This window comes from Saccostrea echinata, unplaced genomic scaffold (genome assembly GCF_033153115.1).
Source record: "Saccostrea echinata isolate AGI-Se365-2 ecotype Australia unplaced genomic scaffold, CSIRO_AGI_Sech_v1 ptg000008l, whole genome shotgun sequence".
NCBI classification, from domain to species: Eukaryota; Metazoa; Mollusca; class Bivalvia; order Ostreida; family Ostreidae; genus Saccostrea; species Saccostrea echinata.
In genome coordinates this window covers 9,203,508-9,226,624 of record NW_026889757.1, presented here as the reverse complement: position 1 = coordinate 9,226,624, position 23,117 = coordinate 9,203,508, and the positions used below count along the sequence as shown (strand labels likewise).

General features: G+C 33.1%; 1 protein-coding gene across 1 annotated transcript; it reads left to right on the top strand.

The window, feature by feature from the left end:
• Window positions 1-19,491, top strand: LOC133181028 (BLOC-3 complex member HPS1-like). Its single transcript, XM_061315556.1, has 16 exons — window positions 1-146; window positions 1,274-1,426; window positions 2,541-2,662; window positions 3,092-3,200; window positions 4,248-4,399; window positions 4,501-4,726; window positions 5,008-5,050; window positions 5,755-5,921; window positions 9,170-9,311; window positions 11,599-11,795; window positions 12,556-12,720; window positions 12,918-13,030; window positions 13,495-13,686; window positions 15,568-15,700; window positions 15,884-15,997; window positions 18,866-19,491. Exons 1-16 carry the CDS (start codon window positions 36-38, stop codon window positions 19,121-19,123), a joined length of 2,397 nt encoding a protein of 798 aa, XP_061171540.1. The 5' UTR covers window positions 1-35; the 3' UTR covers window positions 19,124-19,491.
• The last annotated feature ends 3,626 nt before the right edge of the window (window positions 19,492-23,117 follow it).

Sequence of the window (23,117 nt, the reverse complement as noted above, 5' to 3'; positions counted from 1 at the left end):
CACAATAATTTGGGAAAGATGTTATAGGAACAAACATGAGAGGACTACTCATTGTCAACAAAATTAACGATGTGTTTTACCAGGATTGTGACACGGAGTTCGTGAATCATGTGAATAAACAGGCCGTGGAGCAAGGTTTACTTCAGGTGGTGTGCTTTTTCCTCTGATAAACAGCTGAGCTGTGTAGCTCAAGGCCGTTTATGGGGGACAAGGGAAAAGATGGGCGGGAGATAGAAGAGGACAGTTGAAAATGGGAAGGGTGGTGGTAGAAATGGGATAAGGAGGAATAGATGAACTAATGGACGGGGAATACGAGGAAAGGGAAACAAGGGGAGTCGAGAATATGGGGATAAGGGGTAACCCTGGCAGAGATTCAGTATTTCTGGATATTTGGAATGACGCCTTTAGCATACTTGATTCTGATGATCTGGTGCGCCCAGGTAACATAGGGATCTCGGATGATCGGTAACACACTTTATTGTGAGCCAGTATTGCACATGCTTTAAGCCAGGTGATCGAATTGAGCTGGAAATATTTGATAGGATCAGGCGGCTTCCATTTAGTGTCTTTGGAGATTGATTGTTATTGGTTGAATATCTGGAAAAATGCCTGCCCTCAGTCTTTGTGCAGAATGCCAGATGCAGACCTTGCAAGCTCAGTCCACTTTACCGCGCAAAGACCATGGGTGTGCATACTTCCCAATATTCAAACAATAGCCTTTAATTAATCAAGATTGATCTTCTCTGCAAAAAGGAAATTACAAGAAAAAATATACACTATAGTTTCTTCACTTTTTTCAAGGGTAGAAAAAGGAAACTACATGTAGCTACATTTTATATGAGTGATTAAAGGGTTTATGAACCATAAATGAGTTAACCAAAAAAAACTGAAAAAAATTATATTGTAATTTGTTTTACATGTATTTTTTTCTTTCAATAAGTTTTGATGAGCACCAATGAATTGTTATATCTATGAGATATCCATTCTATAACCATGATAACTTGTCTTATCTATGAGTTGTTGTATTGATGAGTTATTGTATATAAATTTTTCGATGAGTTGTCATAGACCCACTGATTAATGTTCAAGTATATTAATCCTTGATTCCATCTGATCAATGCAGATCGACTGCCCCCCCCCCCCCAATTCAGTATGTATAAATGATTGCATTTGTCCTATTACTCAATTGCTCAAGCACCAATCAAGAGGTAATCATTTGAATTTCTATGATATAAAATGTTATCTTGTGATTTGTGTTTTATAATGATTTTAGGCTGGCCAGTATGATGAGAAAGAGCTGGACTCGAGCATTGTCATGCAGCTGTTTTCACCTCTGTTCATGTCACAGTGGTTTCTGATAGAGCAAAGAAGAAACCCTTGTTCATCTATATCTTGTGAAAATGGCTTCTTATTTGTATTTAAACAGGTGAAGTAATATCATGTTATTTTTAGCTCACTGAGCTGAAGGCTCAAGTCAGCTTTTCTGAACAAATTTTGTCCGTTCACCACTCTGTTGTACATGTATATGGTAGTTGTTATCATCATCATCATAAACTTTTTACATTTTCATCTTCTTCTCCAGAACCATGAACCAATTTCAACCTTACTTGCCACAAAGCATCCTTGGGTGAAGGGGATTCAAATTTGTTCAAATGAAAGGCCACACCCCTCTTTCAAAGGGAGATAATGAAGAATTAGTCAAAATTTAATGGTATCTTTCAAAAATCTTCTTCTCAAAAACTACTTGGCCAGAAAAGTTGAAACTTAAGTGAAAGCTAGCTGCTTCATTACATAGTGTAAATTCAAGTTTGTTCAAATCATGACCCCAGGGAATGGGGGGTCAAAACAGGTAATTACAGGAACACGTAGGAAATATCTTTAAAAGTCACCTTCTCAAGAACAGCAAAGCCATGATTAGGTATATTAATATGGAAGCATCCTCAGGTAATGTAGATTCAAGTTTGTTCAATTCATGACCCTGAGGTTGGTGGGGCCAGAACAGGGGATCAAAGTTATACACAGGAACATTAAAAATCTTCTACTCAAGAACAGCAAAGCCATGATTAGACATTCTCAGGTAGTGTAGATGCAAGTTTGTTCAAATCATGACCCTCAGTGGTTGGGTGGGGCAAGATAAAGCAATCAAAGTTTTATATGGGAATATATTGGGGAAAAATGATTAGTTATACAAGTATTAATATAGTAGCAAGTTTGTTCAAATCATCATCCCCAGGGGATAGGATGGAACCACTTATACATATATCCTTTCACTACTGAACTGATTTCTGCTTTTCTCTAACCAAAGTACTCAGGTGAGTGATGTGGCCAATGGACCTCTAGTAGTTGTACTCACATTTGATATGCATATTTTACAATCAAATGTAAAATTTCCACCAGGCGTTTTAGAGATACATAATTATGTAGCTTTTTAAATTTGATGTAAATGTACAGTGTATTCAACTCATAATATGTATTTGAACCAGTTTTATAGAGTATGAAAGAAAATGTTCGGAGAACCAATAATGATGTTTTTCCTTTAGTATGAAGAATTTCTTATTGTTGCGATAAGCCAAGACAAAGAAGACACAGAGCTTTTTTTAAGGAAGAAGATTGGCGTGCTCATTCGGGTTATAGAATTCCTATTTGGACCAGTCACAAATGAGTGAGCTGTTTATAGAAAAGTTTTTTGTTGCTTAAGTTTAAAACTATTTTATAGAGTATATATTACATACTGTATATCTATTACAATATAGGATTAGCATGTAAATATGAGTCCCTGTATTCAGGCTAAAATAATTTACAATCTATAGACTGTTTCACAATAACTGCAGAACTGCTCTTTTGCAGGGCAAATTGATATACATGTACATATGTAGTTTGGTAAAATATGATGTAACAGGCATTGTTAAATATTAAAAAGTGTTTCTTTTTTTCTTTCTTTCTTTTTTTTTTTTGCTTCATGGCATAACATATAAACATGAATCAATGTAAATTGTGTGTACTATGTCCTCTCAGAGGTCAGTTCACATGTAAGCTGAAAATATAATTATTTGAATAAAATATAATTTTTTTATTCAATGTCTTAATTTAGAATAGGATACAGCATCTTCTGCAGAAGAAATGACAGGTGGAGATTTTTACAGAATCTAATGAAAACTTGGGAACTGTTAAGAAAAGAGGAACATTCTTTTCTTGTGGAGGTATTAATACTTCAATGTGATAAAACATATTATATTCTAACAAAAAAAACCTGCTGCTGACAATAGTGATGTTGCAGATTCCAATGAACAGGGTTGGGGTCAATTACTTTGAAATGTAATTAAATACTTTCAAATACATTGAAAATTTTGTCAGTTGCTTGAAATTACAATTACATTGATTTTTACAAATGTAATTCATTACTCTCAATTACTTTGAAGAATGTAATTAAATACATTTCAATTACTTTTGTTTCACTTTCAAAAATCTTGAAGAACAAATACATGACAATTTAAGGTAGGGGGGATATTTAAAATAAATAATGTCAGGTACCTGTCATTTTTGACATTGTTTCTGTGTTTCATCAACATAAGACTTAGTCCTACATGTACATTTATCAATTGACTGCATTTAGGAAATTTGGTTAAAAGCGAGTTTTCATGAGTTTATGAATCAACCATAAAATACTCTCAAATTATTTCAGCTACAGGTAGGCAATTAAGCTAAACCTAAAGACACATTAAATTATTTTCTATTCTTTTTTGATAATCAAGCAACAATTAAGAAATTGAAATGTTTTTATGTCTATACTTATGATTGGTAGAACAAAATATTTGATAAACATTATAAACTAGTATTAATTCTTTATGTGTATCATAATTATAAAACAAACTAATATTTTTATAAACAAGCCAATATATCAAATTCATTTATTGAGCTATAAAAAAGTTTAAGATTTTGAAAAACAGAGGGCTTCTTTGAATAAATTTAAAATAACTGTAAAATGTGACTGTGTTGGAAATATTTTCCTATTAAATACACATAATATGTATTATGTAAAGTAATTGAAATGTAATTGAAAAGTAATTGAAATTACAGGGTATTTTTTTCAATGTAATTAATTATATTCAATTACAAGTAATTGAAAAATTGGTCAATTACAAATTACTTCTAATTACTTTGAAAAATGTAATTAATTACACTCAATTACAATTACTTTTTTCAATTACCCCATCCCTGCCAATGAAGATGATGATGAATTATTTTAGGCAATAGAGAGACTCCATGTGAATCAGTTGGTAAATGAGAAGTGTATGGAAATCTTGGAAAACGCCATCAATCGGTTACAGAGTGCGGGAGAGAAAAATACCCATCATGCTCTACTGATCATTAATAGCAAGTTATTGTCCCTTTATTCAAAGTAAGTAAATTTGAAAAAAAAAATTAAGAACCAAATAGAAATTAACTCTAAAATGTAACTATTTATAATATATTCTGTCTTCTGTTTAATTCCTAAAACAGCCGCAATTCACCACTTTTGGCAGAATCTGATGTTTTGTGCATCATCTTGTTGGCAAGATTACTTTTTCCTACCAATGAAAAGCTAGAGGATTTGTTTTCCTATCGTAAGCCTGATGACAATGGTGGTTCAGAGGAAATGAAGTCGCCAGCCTCTATAACTGTGACCCCTCCTCGTGACAGATATGAGAGTGCCGTAGAAGGGGAAGACTCGGTAGATGAAGATAATGTATGACAATCACAATTTTGTTTTTTTTTTTGATTTTGTAGTAAGAACTTGCCTACAAATACCTTGTCTTTAAATCTTTAAATGCCTTTTCGCCCTTTTAGGTTTTGGTTTGTTTTTAAAATTAGATGTTTTTTAATCAATATACATGTATATAATTTTATGCCTGGAGTTAAAAATGCAGAATTTAGTTCTGATTGCTAAGAGAATTATAAGAACAATGTTTCTAAACATATACATGTACAAAAGTTTTGAAAAAATATTGATTGTGCCTCTATTTGCAGTACATGAGTGCCACAGAAACACCTTCAACCAAAATAAAAGCTGGTAATTTAAGTTTGCTCTTTAGCTTCAGATATTTTGTACAGAAACAACAAAACAATAATATTTGAATTTATTATATATATATTGTCAAAATGAGGAAAAGCTAAGATTTACATGTATTTGATTTGAAGATCTCACAATCTCTCCTTTTAAGTTCATTGTCTTAGTTAGATTTGTTTAAAAAAATCATACATATTTTTAAAATATGTTTATATTTACAAACTCTTCTTAAACATGAATTTGAAAAAAAGGACTGCCTTTGCTTGAAAAGACTAATTAATTATAGTGGATTAATTAAGCCTATCAGATAGACTTTATAAAGGACAGCCTATCAGATAGACTTTATAAAGGACAGCCTATCAGATAGACTTTATAAAGGACACTGATGACGTAGCACTTCACTTGATTCAATCTATATACTTGTCCATACGGTTTTGAAAAAATTGTTATTCCTGAATTTCAGTATTTCAATATTAACTTCAAAATTGCAATAAATTCCTTGAAAATTTTCAGCCCCTGGTCATATGTTATCAGTTATGAAGGGGGTTGTGTTTTAAAGACAATTATTATTGTGGGGAATTTAAAGCAGACAAGCTGACTCTATAGTGTGAAAAAATACATAATTACCGGTAAGAAGGAAAATGGGCAGACTTCTTTTGTTTACTCTTCTCTTTGTACTGATCATTGTCTTCTCTTTTCTTCGACAGAAAATCCCTATCCAGCTGTTTCTGAGCATGTAACTGAGGAAGAAATCACTGAACCAGAACACAAGGTACTGGAGGGAATCACTGAACCAGAACATAGGCCAGGGGACATCACCAGTGAGGGATACACAACACCAGATTCTTCACCATCTATTACTGATTTAAATAAGGTGTGACTAGCCCCTCCAACAGATTAATAAATAAAGTAATAGATAAATGACAATGAATGTGAAAATTTGCATTGTTTATGTTTTTTTCCTCATTATTGACTTTTCACAATAACATCCCTCCATATTACATCCTTCAGTGGCACCCTTGCTTACTGGTTAGTTGTATAATTTTTATAGTACACAGGAAAGTAAGTTTAATTAAAATATGATTTGGGAATATTGACATATGTTGAAACAAAATATATACCAGTATATATTAGGGATGGCAATTTGTAATCGGTTAACCGGTTACTTGGTCGGAACAATGGTAATCGGTTAGAAAATCTGTAATCGGTTAGTTGGGAAAAATAATGTATGTGTAAATCTAAACGCAATTTCATTAAAAAATTCAATTAAAAAGATACAATAAAAATATCTGAAATGTCAGCATTTTCACCTATCTATTTAAGTTGATTTGGAGATAATTAAGGCTCTCCAGATGGACACTGTGGGAGTAATTAGTTTTCCGAGATGTTAATTGCTGTGTAAACACCATGTCGTTACCCAATCTGTCCTGTGTTTCTTTAATGATTTTAATTAAATGATCGTTGAGTACTGCGAACTGATTATAATGTGTACCTTACTTTTCTATCCTTTGCAATTACCTATCAAATTGTATAATTAAACAAACATTGTAAATTAAGCGATAGTCCAGTTTTAATTTTGATTATAGTGACAAAGCACGGCATCTCTTCTGAAATTTTTTATGTAATTGATATACTCCAGGCATATTCCGTTTTTTTTTTTGAGGGGGGGGGGGCTTATTAAAATTGAAATTATGTATAATGAAATAATGTATAAATCTGATAGATTATAAACATACCGGTAATGTTTATGTACAGTGTACTATAAGTAAATTTTTATTGTCTTGTTTGTGTAAATATAGCTTACAATGAAGAAATATCTCAAGAAGTTTTGATACGATTAACCGATTAATCGGTCGGAACGTCTTGCCATTAACCGATTGGCAATTCTGTATTTGATTGCCATCCCTAATATATATTGATCTGAAAACCAATTAAAAATAAATTTCTTCATTTAAAAAAAGCAGGATCATCTTATTCATTGAAGTGGTTCAACATTGGGTCATTCAGGGTATTTCAATAAAAAGTAAATATTTGTGAAACATTTTTAAAGCAGCATGCTATACAGATTATGCTTTGCCCATATCTCTGTAGATATTTTGATTTAATTTTCTCAAGAAATCCTATGTTTTTATTTTATACAAAGGCCAAATCCTTGAAAAAATGTTGAATTCTGGAGCAATCACTTTAATTGTTAGCTCTTCTGAGCCAAAGGCTCAAAGAGCTAATACTATGGCCATTTGTGCGGTGTGCGTAAACTTTTTAGAATATGGGACATAACTCAAGAACCCCTTGGCCAATTATTGTCAAATTTGTTACAGGGTATCCTTGGCCCAAGGACTCCCTTTTGTACTAAAACTAGGGTTGTGGTCCTTGAACAAGGGGAGATAATTAGGAAAATAGAAACAAAAGTACTGGTTGCTAAAAAATCTTCTTCTCAAGAACAACTGGACAGATTATCACCAAACTTACACAAAAGGATGAGGATATACTGTAGATTAAAATTTGCATGGGGGTATACACTGGGGCAAAGGGCGTGGTCTCAAGGTCACTTCAAAGTTGACCAAAAATTACATTTTATTAAAATGTTGATATTTTGCTTACTATAAGGACTAGGATCATCAAATCTTGTCAGTTGATGCATCTAAGGACCTCATATCATGTTGACTCAAAAGTAGGTCACAGTGACCTACTTCTTAAATTTTGCAGCCATTCTTTTTCAAAATGATTTAGAGGCATATTTTGAACAATTTAAGACCTATGATCATCAAACTTTGTCAGTTGATGTATCTGGGATCCTTGAAGTATGTCAACTAAAAAGTAGGTCACTTTGACCTACTTTTTGAATTTTATGGCTAATCATTTTCAAAACAATTAAGGTCATTAATTCAAATAACGAGAGGTTTAGAATCATAAATCTTGTAAGATGATGCATCTTGGGGCCATAAAACATATTTATCAAAAAGTAGGTCACAGTGACCTACTTTTTGAACTTTGCTGGCATTCGTTTTCAAAGCATTTTAGAGGCATAATTTGGACATTTTTAGGCCTATGATCATAAAACTTTGTAAGTTGATGCATCTTGCATCCTCAAAAAACTTTAACTGAAAAGTAGTTCACCGTGACCTACTTTTCAATTTATATTACTATAATTAAATATTTCAGGTACTAATTGGCTTAGAATCATCAAACTTTGTCAGTTGATGCATCTTGGGTCTTCGGAGTAAGTTGACTGAAAAGTAGGTCACCGTGACCTACTTTTGAAAATTTATGGCTTTAATTAAATATTTCAGGTACTAATTTGCTTAGAATCATCAAACTTTTTCAGTTGATGCATCTTGGGTCCTCGGAGTACAACAACTGAAAAGTAGGTCACCGTGATCTACTTTTGAAAATTTATGGCTTTAATAAAATATTTCAGGTACTTATTGGCTTAGAATCATCAAACTTTGTCAGTTGATGCATCTTGGGTCTCTGGAGTAGGTCGACTGTAAAGTAGATCACCATGACCTCCTTTTGGAAATTTATGGCTTTAATTAAATATATCGGGAACTAATTGGCTTAGAATCAAACTTTGTCAGTTGATGCATCTTGGGTCCTCGGAGTACAACAACTGAAAAGGAGGTCACCATGGCCTACTTTTGAAAATTTATGGCTTTAAATATTTCAGGTACTAATTTGCTTAGAATCATCAAATTTTGTCAGTTGATGCATCTTGGGTCCTTGGAGTACAACAACTGAAAAGTAGGTCACTGTGACCTACTTTTGAAATTGTATGGTTATAATTTAAAAAAAATATTTTAGGTATTAATTGGCTTAGAATCATCAAACTTAGTTGATGCATTTTGGGTCCTCAGAGAATGACAAGTGATAAGTAGGTCACCATGACCAACTCTCAGGTACTAATTGGCTTAGAATCATCTTGGGTTCTTAGAGTGTTTCATTTAAAATGTAGGTCACAAAAACCTACCGTTGGAATTTCAAGGGTTTATCTAAATATACAGGATACTTAAAGGCCTTAAATAGAAGTGATAGGTTGTAAAGTTTATCCGAAGAGCGATTCAAGGCCCTTGGGCCTCTTGTTTTTATGTAGCATTGATATACAATATGTTTAAATATTTTTAGCTTGTAGATAACAGTGGTAGACTGACACCTATTGGTAGGAGTCGCAGTAGGACTTTTGGTGGGGTTACAACTGGTCGTATTACCCCAGGACCTGGGAGGGCCCGGAGTCGAAGTCTTAACCAAGACAATCAAGTTATAAGAGGTAACAGGTTTATCTAGAAAAATTTCTTGTCATTTTATTTGACTCTAGCCACTTACATTATCACAATCCACAGTTTTGAGTCCACAAGCTCTCTCAAACCCAATGATGATAAAGAGAGAATCAATGTGAATCAGTGGTGGGCTACCAAAGATGGGAGACTTACAGTCAGAGTTTACTTCTACACAGGCTGTATAACATTTCAAAATAGGAATAAGAGATTGGTCGACCATACAAAATTTGAAGTTCTATGACAAAATTTTTTTTAAAATCCTGATTTGAAGGATCTTAGTTTCACTGAAAAAGAAATTCCTGTAAACTTGGTATTGTATCTAAGATCAATCCTTTTAAGCTCACCTCAATGAAGTCGAGATGAGCTTATGCTATACCCCCGGCATTGGTGTCCTGGTTTAAGTTTTAGGAGCAAGTCAATTCCCAAGTAATTACTGGCCCTGCCTGGACCAAAATTACATACTTAATGCATCTATGAATGACCACCACCAGACTTGCTTCAGATGCTGGGTCTGAGCTACATTTTTCAGATGAGTGAACAGGTTAAAGTTTTTGGAGCAGGTCTGTTCCCAAGAAACTATAGGCCCTACCTGGACCAAACACAAATGTACATACTGTATACAGGGAAATTTTCACCTCCGTTTTATTTTTGCCCCTTTTGCCCTAGATATGTTGGAGAATTTAAGACAGAGCGAATTCAAAGAAAACAGTATAATTTCTTAAAACAGAACTGTAACTGGGTGAATTTAAAATGGGGCATGATTGTTTGTGAGTGCAAAAGTGCAAAAATAACAAGGGGTGAAAATAACCCTGTATACAGTATATGATGCATTTTGGGATCGACACTGCCAGACTTGCTATGGATGCTGTATCTGACCTACATTTTACAGATGAGTGAAATTTGTTTTTACCCATTTAATTCCCAAGGAACTATAAGCCTTACCAGGTCCAAACTTGCATGGATGATACATATAGGGATGCACACTACCTGACCTGCTTTGGATGTTGTATCTGACCTAATTTTCCAGCTGAGTGAATATGTCAAAGTTTTTTGGAGCAGGTCCATTCCAACGTAACCATAAACCCTACCTGGACCAAACTGTATAGATAATGCATCTAGGGATGGACACTAGCAAATTTGCTTCAGATGCTGGATCTGACTTACACTTTCTAGATGAGTGACCATGTTAAAGATTTTTTTTGAACAAGTCCAGTCCTAAGTAACTATAAGCCCTACCAGGTCCAAACTTGCATGGATAATGCATCTAGGAAAGTACACTACCAGGACTGCTTTGGATCCTGGATCTGACCTGTATTTTCAAGATGAGTGAATATTAGCCCTACCAGAACCAAACTAGTGTGGAGATGGACACACTAGGAAATGGACACTGCAGACCAGCTTCAGATGCTGTATCTGACGTACATTTTCCAGAGGAGTGACCAGGGAAATGTTTTTAGATTAGGTCTATAACCATGTGGCCTGCTGTGATTAAATTTGCATGGATAATGCAACTAGGGATGGACACTACCAGACTAACTTTTGATGCTTGAAATGACCTACATTTTCTGAATGAGTGAACAGGTCAAAGTTTTTGGTGCTGGTCCATTCCCAAGTTACTATAAGTCCTTCGTAAATCATACTTGCATAGATATTGACCTTGGGATGCACACTAACTAGAACAAAATTGGGTGTGAGATTCGCCTTACATATAGATAACATTCATCGAGGTAATCTTTGTAATCTATGATTACCTATGTTTTTAAATTGATACAGACAGATCTTATTTTCTTTGCAAATATTTTCTAAGGTATTTCATGTCGTGTTAAAGTAACAAAAGATGGAGGGAATTATAAAGATGTTAGTATTATAACAAGTAAATTGCATTATTTCAATAATAATGAAAAATTGCTGTATTTGAGTAAATTCTCTAAGGAAAAAATGTTTGAGAATCCTTATTAAACTGAACATCTGCACTTTGCCAAGGAAATTCTTTTTTCACTCGGCTACATGTATATATAGGAAATAAGAACTAGAAAATACAGAGTAAATTAGAAAAATTCAAAATGAAATTGAAAATTAATTTTCTTAATTAATTTGAATGTAAAAGTGCATTAATATTTGAGTCATTAAGAGTTATTCCTCCTCAGATTTTGTCATTTAATATCTTAAAACAAACAAAAAACAATGCATAATTTAGGAAAAATTTATTTTCCAAATTTCCATATGCATAACCATACATTTTTCTACATTAATTGTGCAATCTCATTAATGTTACAGATAATACCCCTTTACAAAGAAACTCTTCACCATTACTAAGACAGGAACCAGAGCAGCCTATGTCACCAGTTATCCGGTCAAGCCCAGATCACATTCGGCAAACTGCCTTTCTGTCCACTCAGTTGTGCAGTTTCTCCCCATATCAACTGGACTTTATCCAGATATTCCCAGGAATGGTCATAGTTCTGCTAAGTGAGGTAATATCTAATATTCTAATATACAATTATTAGGTTGGAGATGAGGCATCCAGTGGCGAAACTGACTTGATTAAACATATTTAAACTCTGCTCAATTTTATCATAAGAGGTAAATACTGGTAAGGGTCTATGTGTAGACATCTAATGGAAAACATATTCAAAATTTCTCTTTATTTATATGTGTACTGCACACTTCATTCTGTATCAGACCTCTTCGAGTTTGAACTAAGGGTCAACTCAAGTTCTTGTAGTTTTTTCTGTGTCATGGATTGTAAATCATATACATGTAACTGATATTCTGTTAATGATTGTTGGTAGGAGTGGAGAGCATCTTTAAAGTTTCCTGATTCAAACGGGGACAAAATATTTACCAAAAGCAATGTTTTCCATCATTAATTAATATTAAAATCACATAATTTCTTTACTAATTTTTATAAAATCTTAAATTTAGGGCAATGTTATGGCCACAATTGGAGTGCTAGAGTACTAAGTAGGAGTATGTGAGATAGGTTCCTTTAAAATATTCTTAAGGACAACAAGGTTATTTCTAATTGTCAAATTTAATGAACATTCATATGTTGATTCAGTCTTGTGCATAATCAGCAGATGGTAATTTTTTAAAATGTATTTTTAAATGACAAACTATTCACCAAATCAAGTGCATGGGTCCTTATGAATGGAATGACATTTAGTTCTTTAGTATGTAAAAAAATGTATATTAATTTATAAATGTTTCTGATTTTTGTTTTTGTATTTTAAGATACCAAGAGCCCACCATGCAGGCAGTTTATGTCAGTTGTTAAGACTACTGAATGACCTCCTATCAGGACAGAAAACTCAAGTTCAAAGGGTACAAGGTCATGTCCTCTATGACCTCATCAATACTATTCTCTACAAACTGGCCTCAGCCATGAAAAAGGCTAGAGTAAGTTTTTGTTTGTGTGTTTTACATTACCGGTAAATTGTGTAAATTAATAGAAGGGGTAGGAAGAAAATTATTATGATGTGAACTGCATTCATCTATTGTTTGTTCCATGTAAGATACAGGATGTTCATTATTTCTAGAGATGTGTACATACTATTCTGTCAATGTGTAATTTATCTTCTATCAAATATGTACAGGGCAACATTGAGAGAATTCTGGAGGATATTCGTAAGAGGTGGGACAATGCTGAATTTAAATCAGCTCTATTGTCCTATCTAGAACAAGGAGCTGGAACAGACATCCCTCCAGGGTAAACAACATTTTTTAACATACTGTAGATCACTTAATTTTTGTGACACCTTATTTTTGCAGGATTATAATTTGGTTTATATAAGCGAGACAAAATTTTCAGAATTTCAGTCATTGCTTCATGTAATCTTTAACAATACCAATATACACAACAATTGAATTTTCACGAGCAGACAACCTCGCTTAACCTGAAAATAAAGGTCTCTTGAATAAAAATTGATTTACAGTTTGTGCAGTGCCTTGTACTGAATGTTGTTTATATGGACTTAGATTTAAATAGAAAATTGACTAATATGTATTCAGGACCCTGAGTATCCTACCCATTTTTTTGATATAATGAACTTTAAAATACATGTTTATTCAATAATTTTTGTTAGCAAAATAATGTCTGGCCATAAACATTAACTAATTTACACTTACTGTAATACATTGAGTATCATTAACTTTAACTTTGATTATTTGTAGTGCGGAAAGATCTCTGACCGGCCTCCATAAGAAGGTGAAGGACTTGTTTCTACACCTGTACCTCTATCCCTATGACATTTCCCCCTCGGTCAGCCAGGCCATGAGCTCTGTATGTGAGAGGGCAAAGGTCAAAATGTTTGACTACAAAGATTACCTGTCCGTCAAATCACAGAGAAACATTGTCATGACTTCGTATCCTTCTTTTAATTTTAGCCTGGGTTGGCCGGGAAATACCAGTGGTGGGAATTACCAGTGGTAAATACTGCTATTTCCCGTCTCGGGAAATACTACAAATTTTCTCTAAACTGGGAAATATTGGGAAATACTGGGAAATACAAAGTTAAAGTTTTTTTTTATTTCTTTAATTCATTCAATCTTATACAAAACAAATATAAAATAAATAGAAAAACAGAAGATGAATAATATTGAATATGAATAAATCTCTACTCTAGGTCCCATACTGATAAGCATTCTGAAACATAAATTTTCCGTGTTGTATAAAACTGAAGTTATCCAATTCAAGTTTCTTTTCAGTTTTGTAAAATTATTATTATAAGTTTATTAATTATAAATCCAAGAACAAAACAAACTTGTTTTAATCCTTCTATAAACACTGTAGTTATTACAATCAATCATGTTGTTTTAACAAATTGCTCTGGACAGTTTAGTGCTCCCGTTCTGAGATATAATTAGTACCTTGAGTAGAACTGAAAGGTTTCTTCTTAGGTTTGATATTTATACCATACTGTACATTTAAAAATTTTCTTATATCCTTCTTTTGTTACATAAAAAACCCTTTTGGGATCTTTGGGTTCATTTCATGGACCTTTATAGACTACATCTGACTCAAGCATGAAACACATGGCACTCATGACTGGTATAATGAATTACTTGGAAACCAAAATTTTTTAAATCAGGGACAGTGATACCTGAGGTAGATATCTTAGCCAATAAGGTGTACTACATATCAATATGAATGAAATATGTAGCTATTTCTTATTTCCCAGTATTTCCCAGGAAATACCAGTAATTCCCGGTAATTACCAGTATTTCCCACCGTCCTGGGAAATATGAGTATTTCCCAGTTTTTTGCCAACCCTGATTTTAGCACTTCTAGTCTTTCATATTTTAAACTTATTTTTATAAGCAGTTACTAGTATTTATAAAAGATTTACCATAATTATAAGTGGAAATTTTTTAGATGAAAATGTTGGGATTTGTCTATAAAAATCAATATTTAGTTTTAGTAAGAAGTAAGTTTACCAATTTTATGATGCCTAGAAAGATAATGATAATCTCCAATGCAGAATTAATTCAATTCACCCTCGCTAAAATTGCCAAAATTGAATCCTCACTAAAAGTGCTGCTTATACAATATTAAAAATATATTTTAGGCTCAAGATATGTTATTTATATTCACTGAATAATATCTCCTTTATTTGTTAAAATTTACATTTGCTTAAGTTTTCCCTTATATAACACTATTTGAGCAAGGCGTTTTACACCTGTGTACAAACAGGTTCGTCATGTGACCATTAATCAATTGTTTAGTCATTAAGGATCTACGTAATTTCATAATGATGTCATAAGTGAACGACGTGTTCAACGTTGAGGTTTGAAAAAAAATATATCATTTATGTGTTTAAAACTTAAGTCCCCAACTATTTGTAATAAATCAGTCAGAAATGTAAATATTAGTAATAAAGTATCATTTCAAAACTTTTATTGGGATGTAAATACAGGTTGGCAAGTGATCAAATCTACCATAAATCCCTGGGGCTTTATGGGATGTGATCACGTGACCAACCCATATTTACATCCCGATAAAAGTTTTAAAATGATACATTATTTCTTAATGAAAACCACAGTTGTTTATCAATACTTTAATGCCACCTTGCAGGCCACCTGTATAAATATTTTGAGCAGGACAAGTGGCTCTAAATTCAATACTTTTAATACCAAGTATTAAAAATGTGGATTGTTCACCTCTATCCTTGAAAGTTTTCAAAAGAAATGTTTTTATTTTGTACATCTATTTGACCCAGTGAGTGAATTAATTCTTAACAAAATTAGATATTTGGATGCCTTTCCTGGACTGGTTCACTTTATTTACATAGATAGGAGAACCAATCAACTGACTGCACCCTCCTTAAATATCACAGAGGAGGGAGAAATTCTGGATGCCACTCAATTCCTAAAGAATAAAGTACATGTATAATTGTATACAATTGTATACTGATGTACAAAAAATTATGTTATAAAAAGACTTTAAGATTTTATGATATAGATATTGAGATTTGTGTTGATTCTGGTCAAGGTTAGCTCCCTTTAGACAGTTTTTGTGAATCGATCTTTCTCTGCATAAACTTACTTTGTATTTATTTTCTAGATCTGGACCATGACTAGTTGGATGTATAGCAAACTAACAAATGGGGTAACAGTAGCAATGGCCAGAGAGGGAGATTACTATTTTTCATATTTTTTGTGGTTTACAGATTTTCAAGTAAGAAAAAAAATTGAGTTTGTCATGGGTTGATTTATTTGATGTCTGAGTACTAACAGATGAATTCAACAAGATAATTGTATTAAATTGTCTTAAAATTTTTACACAGTACAGACCTCATTATTGAAGTAATTTGAAAATAATAACAAATTAAGTAATTTTTATATATTTTAGTAAAATTTATAAACTTAACAGAGTAGATTTTCATTTTTAGCTCACCTCAACGAAGTCGAGATGAGCTTATGCTATACCCCCGGCGTCGGTGTAAGCATCGGTGTCCCGGTTAAAGTTTTAGGAGCAAGTCCCATTCCCAAGTAACTATAAGTCCTACTTGGACCAAACTTGCATGGATGATGCATCTAAGGATGAAACTACTACCCTTGCTTCAGATGCTGGATCTGACCTAGATTTTGCAGATGAGTGATCAAAGTTTTTTGAGAAGTCCATTCCCAAGTAACTATTAGCCCTACTTTGACCAAACTTGCATGGATGATGCATCTAGGGATGGACATTACCACGCTTGCTTCGGATGCTGGATCTGAATAAGATTTTCCAGATGAGTGACTAGGTTAAAGTTTTTGGAGCAGGTCCACTCCCAGGTAACTATAAGCCTTACCTTGACCAAACTTGCATGGATGATGCATCCAGGGATGGACACTACCACACTTGCTTTGGATGCTGGATCTGAGCTAGATTTTCCACACCAGGTTTAGATTTTGGAACAGTATTGTTCCCAAGTAACTATAAGCCCTACCTGGACCAAACTTTCATGGATGATGCATCTAGGGATGTACACTAACCAACCTGCTTTGGATGCTGGATCTGACCTAGATTTTCACCATACAGTAAAACTCGTTTAGTACGAACATGGATATAGGGAATTCACGGATATTGCGAATTTTTCTTGGATCCTCAGCTATATAAATTTAACGAATTTCTTATACGGATAAAACAAATTACGGATATAGCAAAGTAATTTCACAGGTCCTAGTGACTTTGTTATAACTGAGTTTTACTGTATTTTTACCAAATTAGCATGGATAATGTGTCTAGGGATGGGCACTTTCAGACTTGCTTTGGATTCTGGATCTGACTTACATTTTCCAGATGAGTGACCAGGGTAATGTTTTTGGAGAAGCTTTATAATATTATGGTCTGTTATGATTAAACTTGCATAGATGGTGCATCTAAGGATGAAAACTTCCAGACTTGCTTTGGATGTTGGAACTGACCACAATTTTTTTGATTACTAAACAGGTTAAAACTTTTTTTGGCCAGGTCTATTTCCAAGTAACTATAAGTCCCACTTAAACCAAACTTGCATGGATGTTGATCTTGGGATGTACCCTAACTAGAAAAAAATATTGTGTGAAATTTGCCTTACTTATAGATAACATGTGTAGAGGTGAGCTTTGTAATCTTTGATTACCTATGTTTCATTCAAAGTTTCACAATAATGTCTTAAAAAGTGATAAAAAGTCGTATAGATTTATAAAGATGACTGCAAAAAAGGTGGAGTTTTGAACATCATAGAAAGTTTGCAATTTCTTTATATTTTAGAACTTTGATACTTGCATCATTTACAAACAAAATAAGTCCACAAATATACATGTACATCAATCCAGGCATCCATTTTTTGTTTTTACCATCTGTCCTTACAACTTGTTTTGTGAATGAATAACTTCACCATTGAAAGATATATGGATTTTTTCATAAGAATTTCTGTAAATTAATTTTTTTTATTATTTCATAGAATTCTGAATGCAAAAACTAGATTTAGGGAAAAGTCAAATGTTAAATAGAACAAGAGGCCCATGGGCCACATTGTGCACTTTAGTCAGTATGGCCCTGATGATCTTCAGCAGCAGATTTTTTTCCCTTGATATTCCTGTGTAAAACTTTGATATTGTGGCCCACTCTACCATTGGTGTCTAAATTAACGTTAACAAATTTGAATCTATACTACCATAGGATACCTTCATATAAATATGACTTATCATGACTTTGCTGTTCTTAAGATTTTTGAAAGATTTCTTACTACATATATTTTTATGTAAAACTTTGATCGCCCTTTGTGGCCCCACCCTAGCCCCAGGGCTCATGTTTTGAACAAACTTGGATCTACACTATATGAAGATGCTTCCATATAAATATGACTTATCATGGCTCTGCTGATCTTGAGAAGATTTTTGAAAAATCACCTATTTCTATCCTGGTGGTGGTGGTGGTGGGGGGGGGGGGGGTCATGATTTGAATAAACTTGAATCTATACTGCCAGAGGATGCTTCCATATCAATATGACTTATCTTGGCTTTGCTGTTCTTGAGGAGAAGATTTTTTAAATATAATCCTATGTATTAAAATGTGGCCCCACCCTACTCCCAGGGGTCATGTGAGCAGTTTTGGATCTACACTATGTATTGAAGCTTTCACATAAGTTTCATTTTTTTCTGGTCCTGTAGTTCTTGAGAAGATTTTTGAAAGATGCCACTAAAATTTTTACTAATTCTTAATTATCTCCCCTTGAAAAAGGTGGCTCTTCATTTAAATAAACTTGAATTCCCTTCACCCAAGGAGGCTTTGTGGCAAGTAAGATTGAAAATGACCCAGTTGTTCTTGTGAAGAAGTTGAAAATGTTTAAATTTACAGATGGACAGACAAAGCTCACTTGAGTTTTCAGCTCAGGTGAGCTAAAACTGATTAAATATTAACTTAAGCTTGTAGAAAATTTTTTCTAATGATTACAAGACTTAAAACAATTTGTACAGTTATTAAACATCTTAAATTTTCTTTAAAATATAAACATGCCAGAAATAATCGATTCTGAAATTTAGCAACCACTTATTATAACATTTTGTTGACCTTTAGGGAACACCTTTACCTGTGCAGCATACTTATCAGGAGGGGGATATCAATGTCCTGCCAGGAATTTTATCAGGACAGTTCTACACTGGACTAAAGAGGCACTGCTTCCCAAACATGATTCCAATCTCTGTGAATTGTTATGAATTAATTATGATGCATGTGGGACTTGTGAATGTGCAATATATTATTAGCCACAGACAGAAGTTGGCAAAACAATTGTTCGAGGCGTCTGGTGATACACAAATGAACTTAGTACTGTAATTTTAGGTTAATTCTGCTTTCATGAAAGGTGCTATTGTGAAAAAATTAAATACAAGACTCATGTCCATCTCTATGTTAACCATGGAAATACAGCATAATTTGTCTAATCCAGATTCTGAGTACTTTGGAATTTTGTCCATTTCGGCTTTAAATTTTAGTTGTTTTTTTTAAATTAATTTCATTTATTATTACTTAATTCTTTCTTCTAATAGATATTTGTTTCTGTTTCTATAGTTCTGACTTAAATCTTATTGATAATGATTCACAATACGATTTGAAGTTTCCAATGTACTCAGATTTGTATTCAGTGCATAGATTACTTAGACATCATGCAAATAAGAACAACTTGCAATAAATTGAAGCATTTTGCTGTGACTGAATTTTTTCCCCCTGAAATTAAAAAGTTAACAACATCAAAACTGATTTCAGAGAAAGATTATTCATATATTAACCATTTTTGTACTTGCTATAAGGTACAATACTTCTTCGGGAATAAAAGGAGTTGCACAGTAAAACTTGTTCAGTACGAACACGGATATAGCCAATTTACAAATATTGGAAAGTTTTTTTGAGATCCTTTGCTACAATCTTAACAATTGCTTATCAAATTTTACGGACACTGATGTAACAAATTAATGGATATAGCAAACTGATTTTGTTTCTCCTAGAGGTTAAAAGTATCAAAATTTACATCTTTTACGAATAAGATCTCAAATGATAGGGAAAAAAGTATTTCTGTTGCTACAGGATGCTTCTGCTGTTACAAATATTCTTCTAGTTTTAAGAAAATTGAAGTCAAATATGAAAGCATAATGAAATTGCAGTTCACAACAAGTAACATAGTTATGAAAAAATTTTGTTATCTCCCTTGATTCCTTGAAAAACCACTTTTTATTGTGATTACTGCTTTTTATCTCCGACACATATTAAACTTTTTCATCTTAAAAATTTGACCCATTCAGTCTTTCATTAAATTAAATTGTAAGATAAAAATTATCAGATACACACTGCAAGGGGGATCCAGAAAATTTTGAAAGGGGGGAGGTCTTTTTGTTTGGCACAATGTATGTTTACATAAATGCAAACCACTGGAATGCTAACAATAAATAAAAACACTCTTAATCAAAAAAATCATTGGAATAGCCTCCCAAAGTGTTATGTATATACAAGTATGTGCATTTACATGCTAAACCCAAACACCAGGTCACCCAAAATATGTTTTATTATGCATTTTCTAGAATTCCTCAAAAAGTCACGTATTTATTTTTCCCAATTTTAAGGGCACTGCCTTCCCCTAAGGGATGCAAAAGCTATATATATTATACAGTTATTGACTTGGTATGAGGGCAACATCTGATTTGTTGGACCTGAAGGTGAAAATGTTGCCCGAGGCCTCAGGCCAAGGGCAACATTTTCACCTTCAGGTCCAACAAATCTTATGTTGCCCTCATACCCAGTCTATAACTGTTTTGTTATACCCTTCACTTTAGATAGAACACTAATATTAAAACTTTTAAACAGATTTACTCATATAATTAAACAATTTCTTTATAAGTAATATTTTGGCTTTTTCAATAAAAATGACAACGAAAAATGAAAAAAAATTATTAAAACACAGAAATTATTTATCACAAAACATTTTTTTTCCCGTGACGCCATCTTTCAAATAGCATACGCAGTAACTCTTGAAACTTCGGCTATTTCCATGTCGCTGATATTGAAATTGACTGATTACTTGTGATGTAGCAGTGACGTTGCAGTCTAACAATTCTTATGTTGGACTGACAGACTGGTCAACAATGAAATTGTTAGACCGATGAAAAAAAAACATTTACTTTGTTTGACTTTTTATTTGTAATTAATACCATTATATAGAAAGATATTTAAAAGGGTATAATATATATATATATATATATATATATATATATATATATATATATATATATATATATATATATGTATATATATATATATATATATTAGGGATGTCAACGAGTACCCGGTTAACCGGGTACTCGATCGAACGTCCGAGTATCGAATACTAAAAATGGTACTCGGTTACTCGGATGTGTATTTTTACTTATTTCAAAGTACATATTTTTATCAAAAACTAATCAAAAATAACATAAATATGCATACGGTAATTTGCGTGTCGTCATTTACACCTGTAAAACACCCGTTATCGCCTGTGGCTGTGAATTTTCATTAATTAGTGACCAATCGCCCAGCTGTTCTCACCTATTGTGGTACTTAATTTTGGATGGCTTCAATGATTGTTTTCAGTGAACATCGAAGGTCTATTATCTTCAAATCATTTTAAAATTATTTAGTTAATATACGGCAGTGAAATAGGACATGCATAGAAATGCCGCTACCAACTTCAAAAGTGAAGATATATTTAGAAATAACTAAAGATTCAAAAAAATGTTGAAAGTCAGTTTGCGTAGTAAGTTTAGTGTATACGGGGGAAACCATCAACGTATGAAATAATATTAGACTAGTGATCCCAACAACGGCCATACCTTCTCTTTCGCACAGGTGCTTGGGGGACGCCCTCCACCGTGTTCCGTACCCCAAGGGTTTTTTGACTTTTTTAAATAAAATATTTTTCTTTGACACATTCACAAAGTATTACAACTATTTAAAAAAAATCCAAAACTTAACCTAAAACTAGCCTTTTATAAAAATTCAAACTCTCTGTTACTAAAAGAGAACAGTTCTCGGGGGGGGGGGGGGGGATCCCCAAGCACCTGTGCTCTTTCGCTAGTCATGCGTAACAGATTTTCCTCCTTTTGATGAAATATGTGCTAATCAAGAACAGTAAACCATTTGTAATTTTTGATGTATTAATTGTGTCTTTTGTGTTCGATAAATAAATTTACTACCAAAAAATCATTTCCGTTGGAATCGATGTTTATATGCATTTATAAACGTGATAAAAACAGCTTTGGGGTTTAACAGAGCTTAACGGGGCTCAATAAAATTAACACACTTGTATTTGCATTTTTAACTGAGTACCCGGGTACTCGATCGGAAAAACGTCCGAGTAACCGATTATCAAAAATTGACCGATTTGACATCCCTAATATATATATATATATATATATATATATATATATATATATATATATATATATATATATATATATATGTCAATTTTTAAATACATACATACATGTTCATATTGAAATACAGTGCCCACTGTCCAATCCGACAACTGTGCAATCCGGCACACTGGACTTTCCGACCTAATATTTTATTCCCAAAAATTTCTTTAAATTTTATATAGAACAAAACACTGTATATTCCGACCACTGTACATTCCGAATTCCGGCGCTTTTTTGTCATCAAAACTAGATAATTACATTATGATTTCACCTGGGTAATCCGACATAATTACACGGGTGTTCCGTAATAAGCCGCAGGCCAGGTGACATGAATGTCCCGTTTGGCCACAAGATTGGTCTACTTAGAGAGTAGTTAATTACATGTAAGTTTGAAAGTGTTTATGTAAGCGTTAAATGATCAGTTTTTAAATTAAAAAAGATAGGCAATCAATTCTCTTTGTTGTTATCAGTTTTATTCTCGCATTTAAGAAATAACATCCACGCGACAGAAAATAAAAAGAGTACATGATATTTTGATTACATTAAGATTTTTAGCTTGAAATTAAAATCAAACATGCAGTCAGTCCTTCATAAAGCCATGTCCCGAAAAAAAAAAGAGTACGGCGAACGTAACATGTAGACAATACACAAGTTGAATGGTTCATCTTGTCTAAAAGAAAAAGTTTCATTTCAGGGTTAATATACACTGACTTACGCAAGGCTGTGCACATAAAGGATTTGCCGGAAGCAAAAATACCGCTTTAAGTTGCCCATTCAATTTTAAAATATTACGATTGTTTGATAAAAATCACAATGTTTTAGAGTTACGTCCGGTTTATATGAAAAGTCGCGTGACGGTATTAAAAGCACAGTCTATGTTGAGAGGT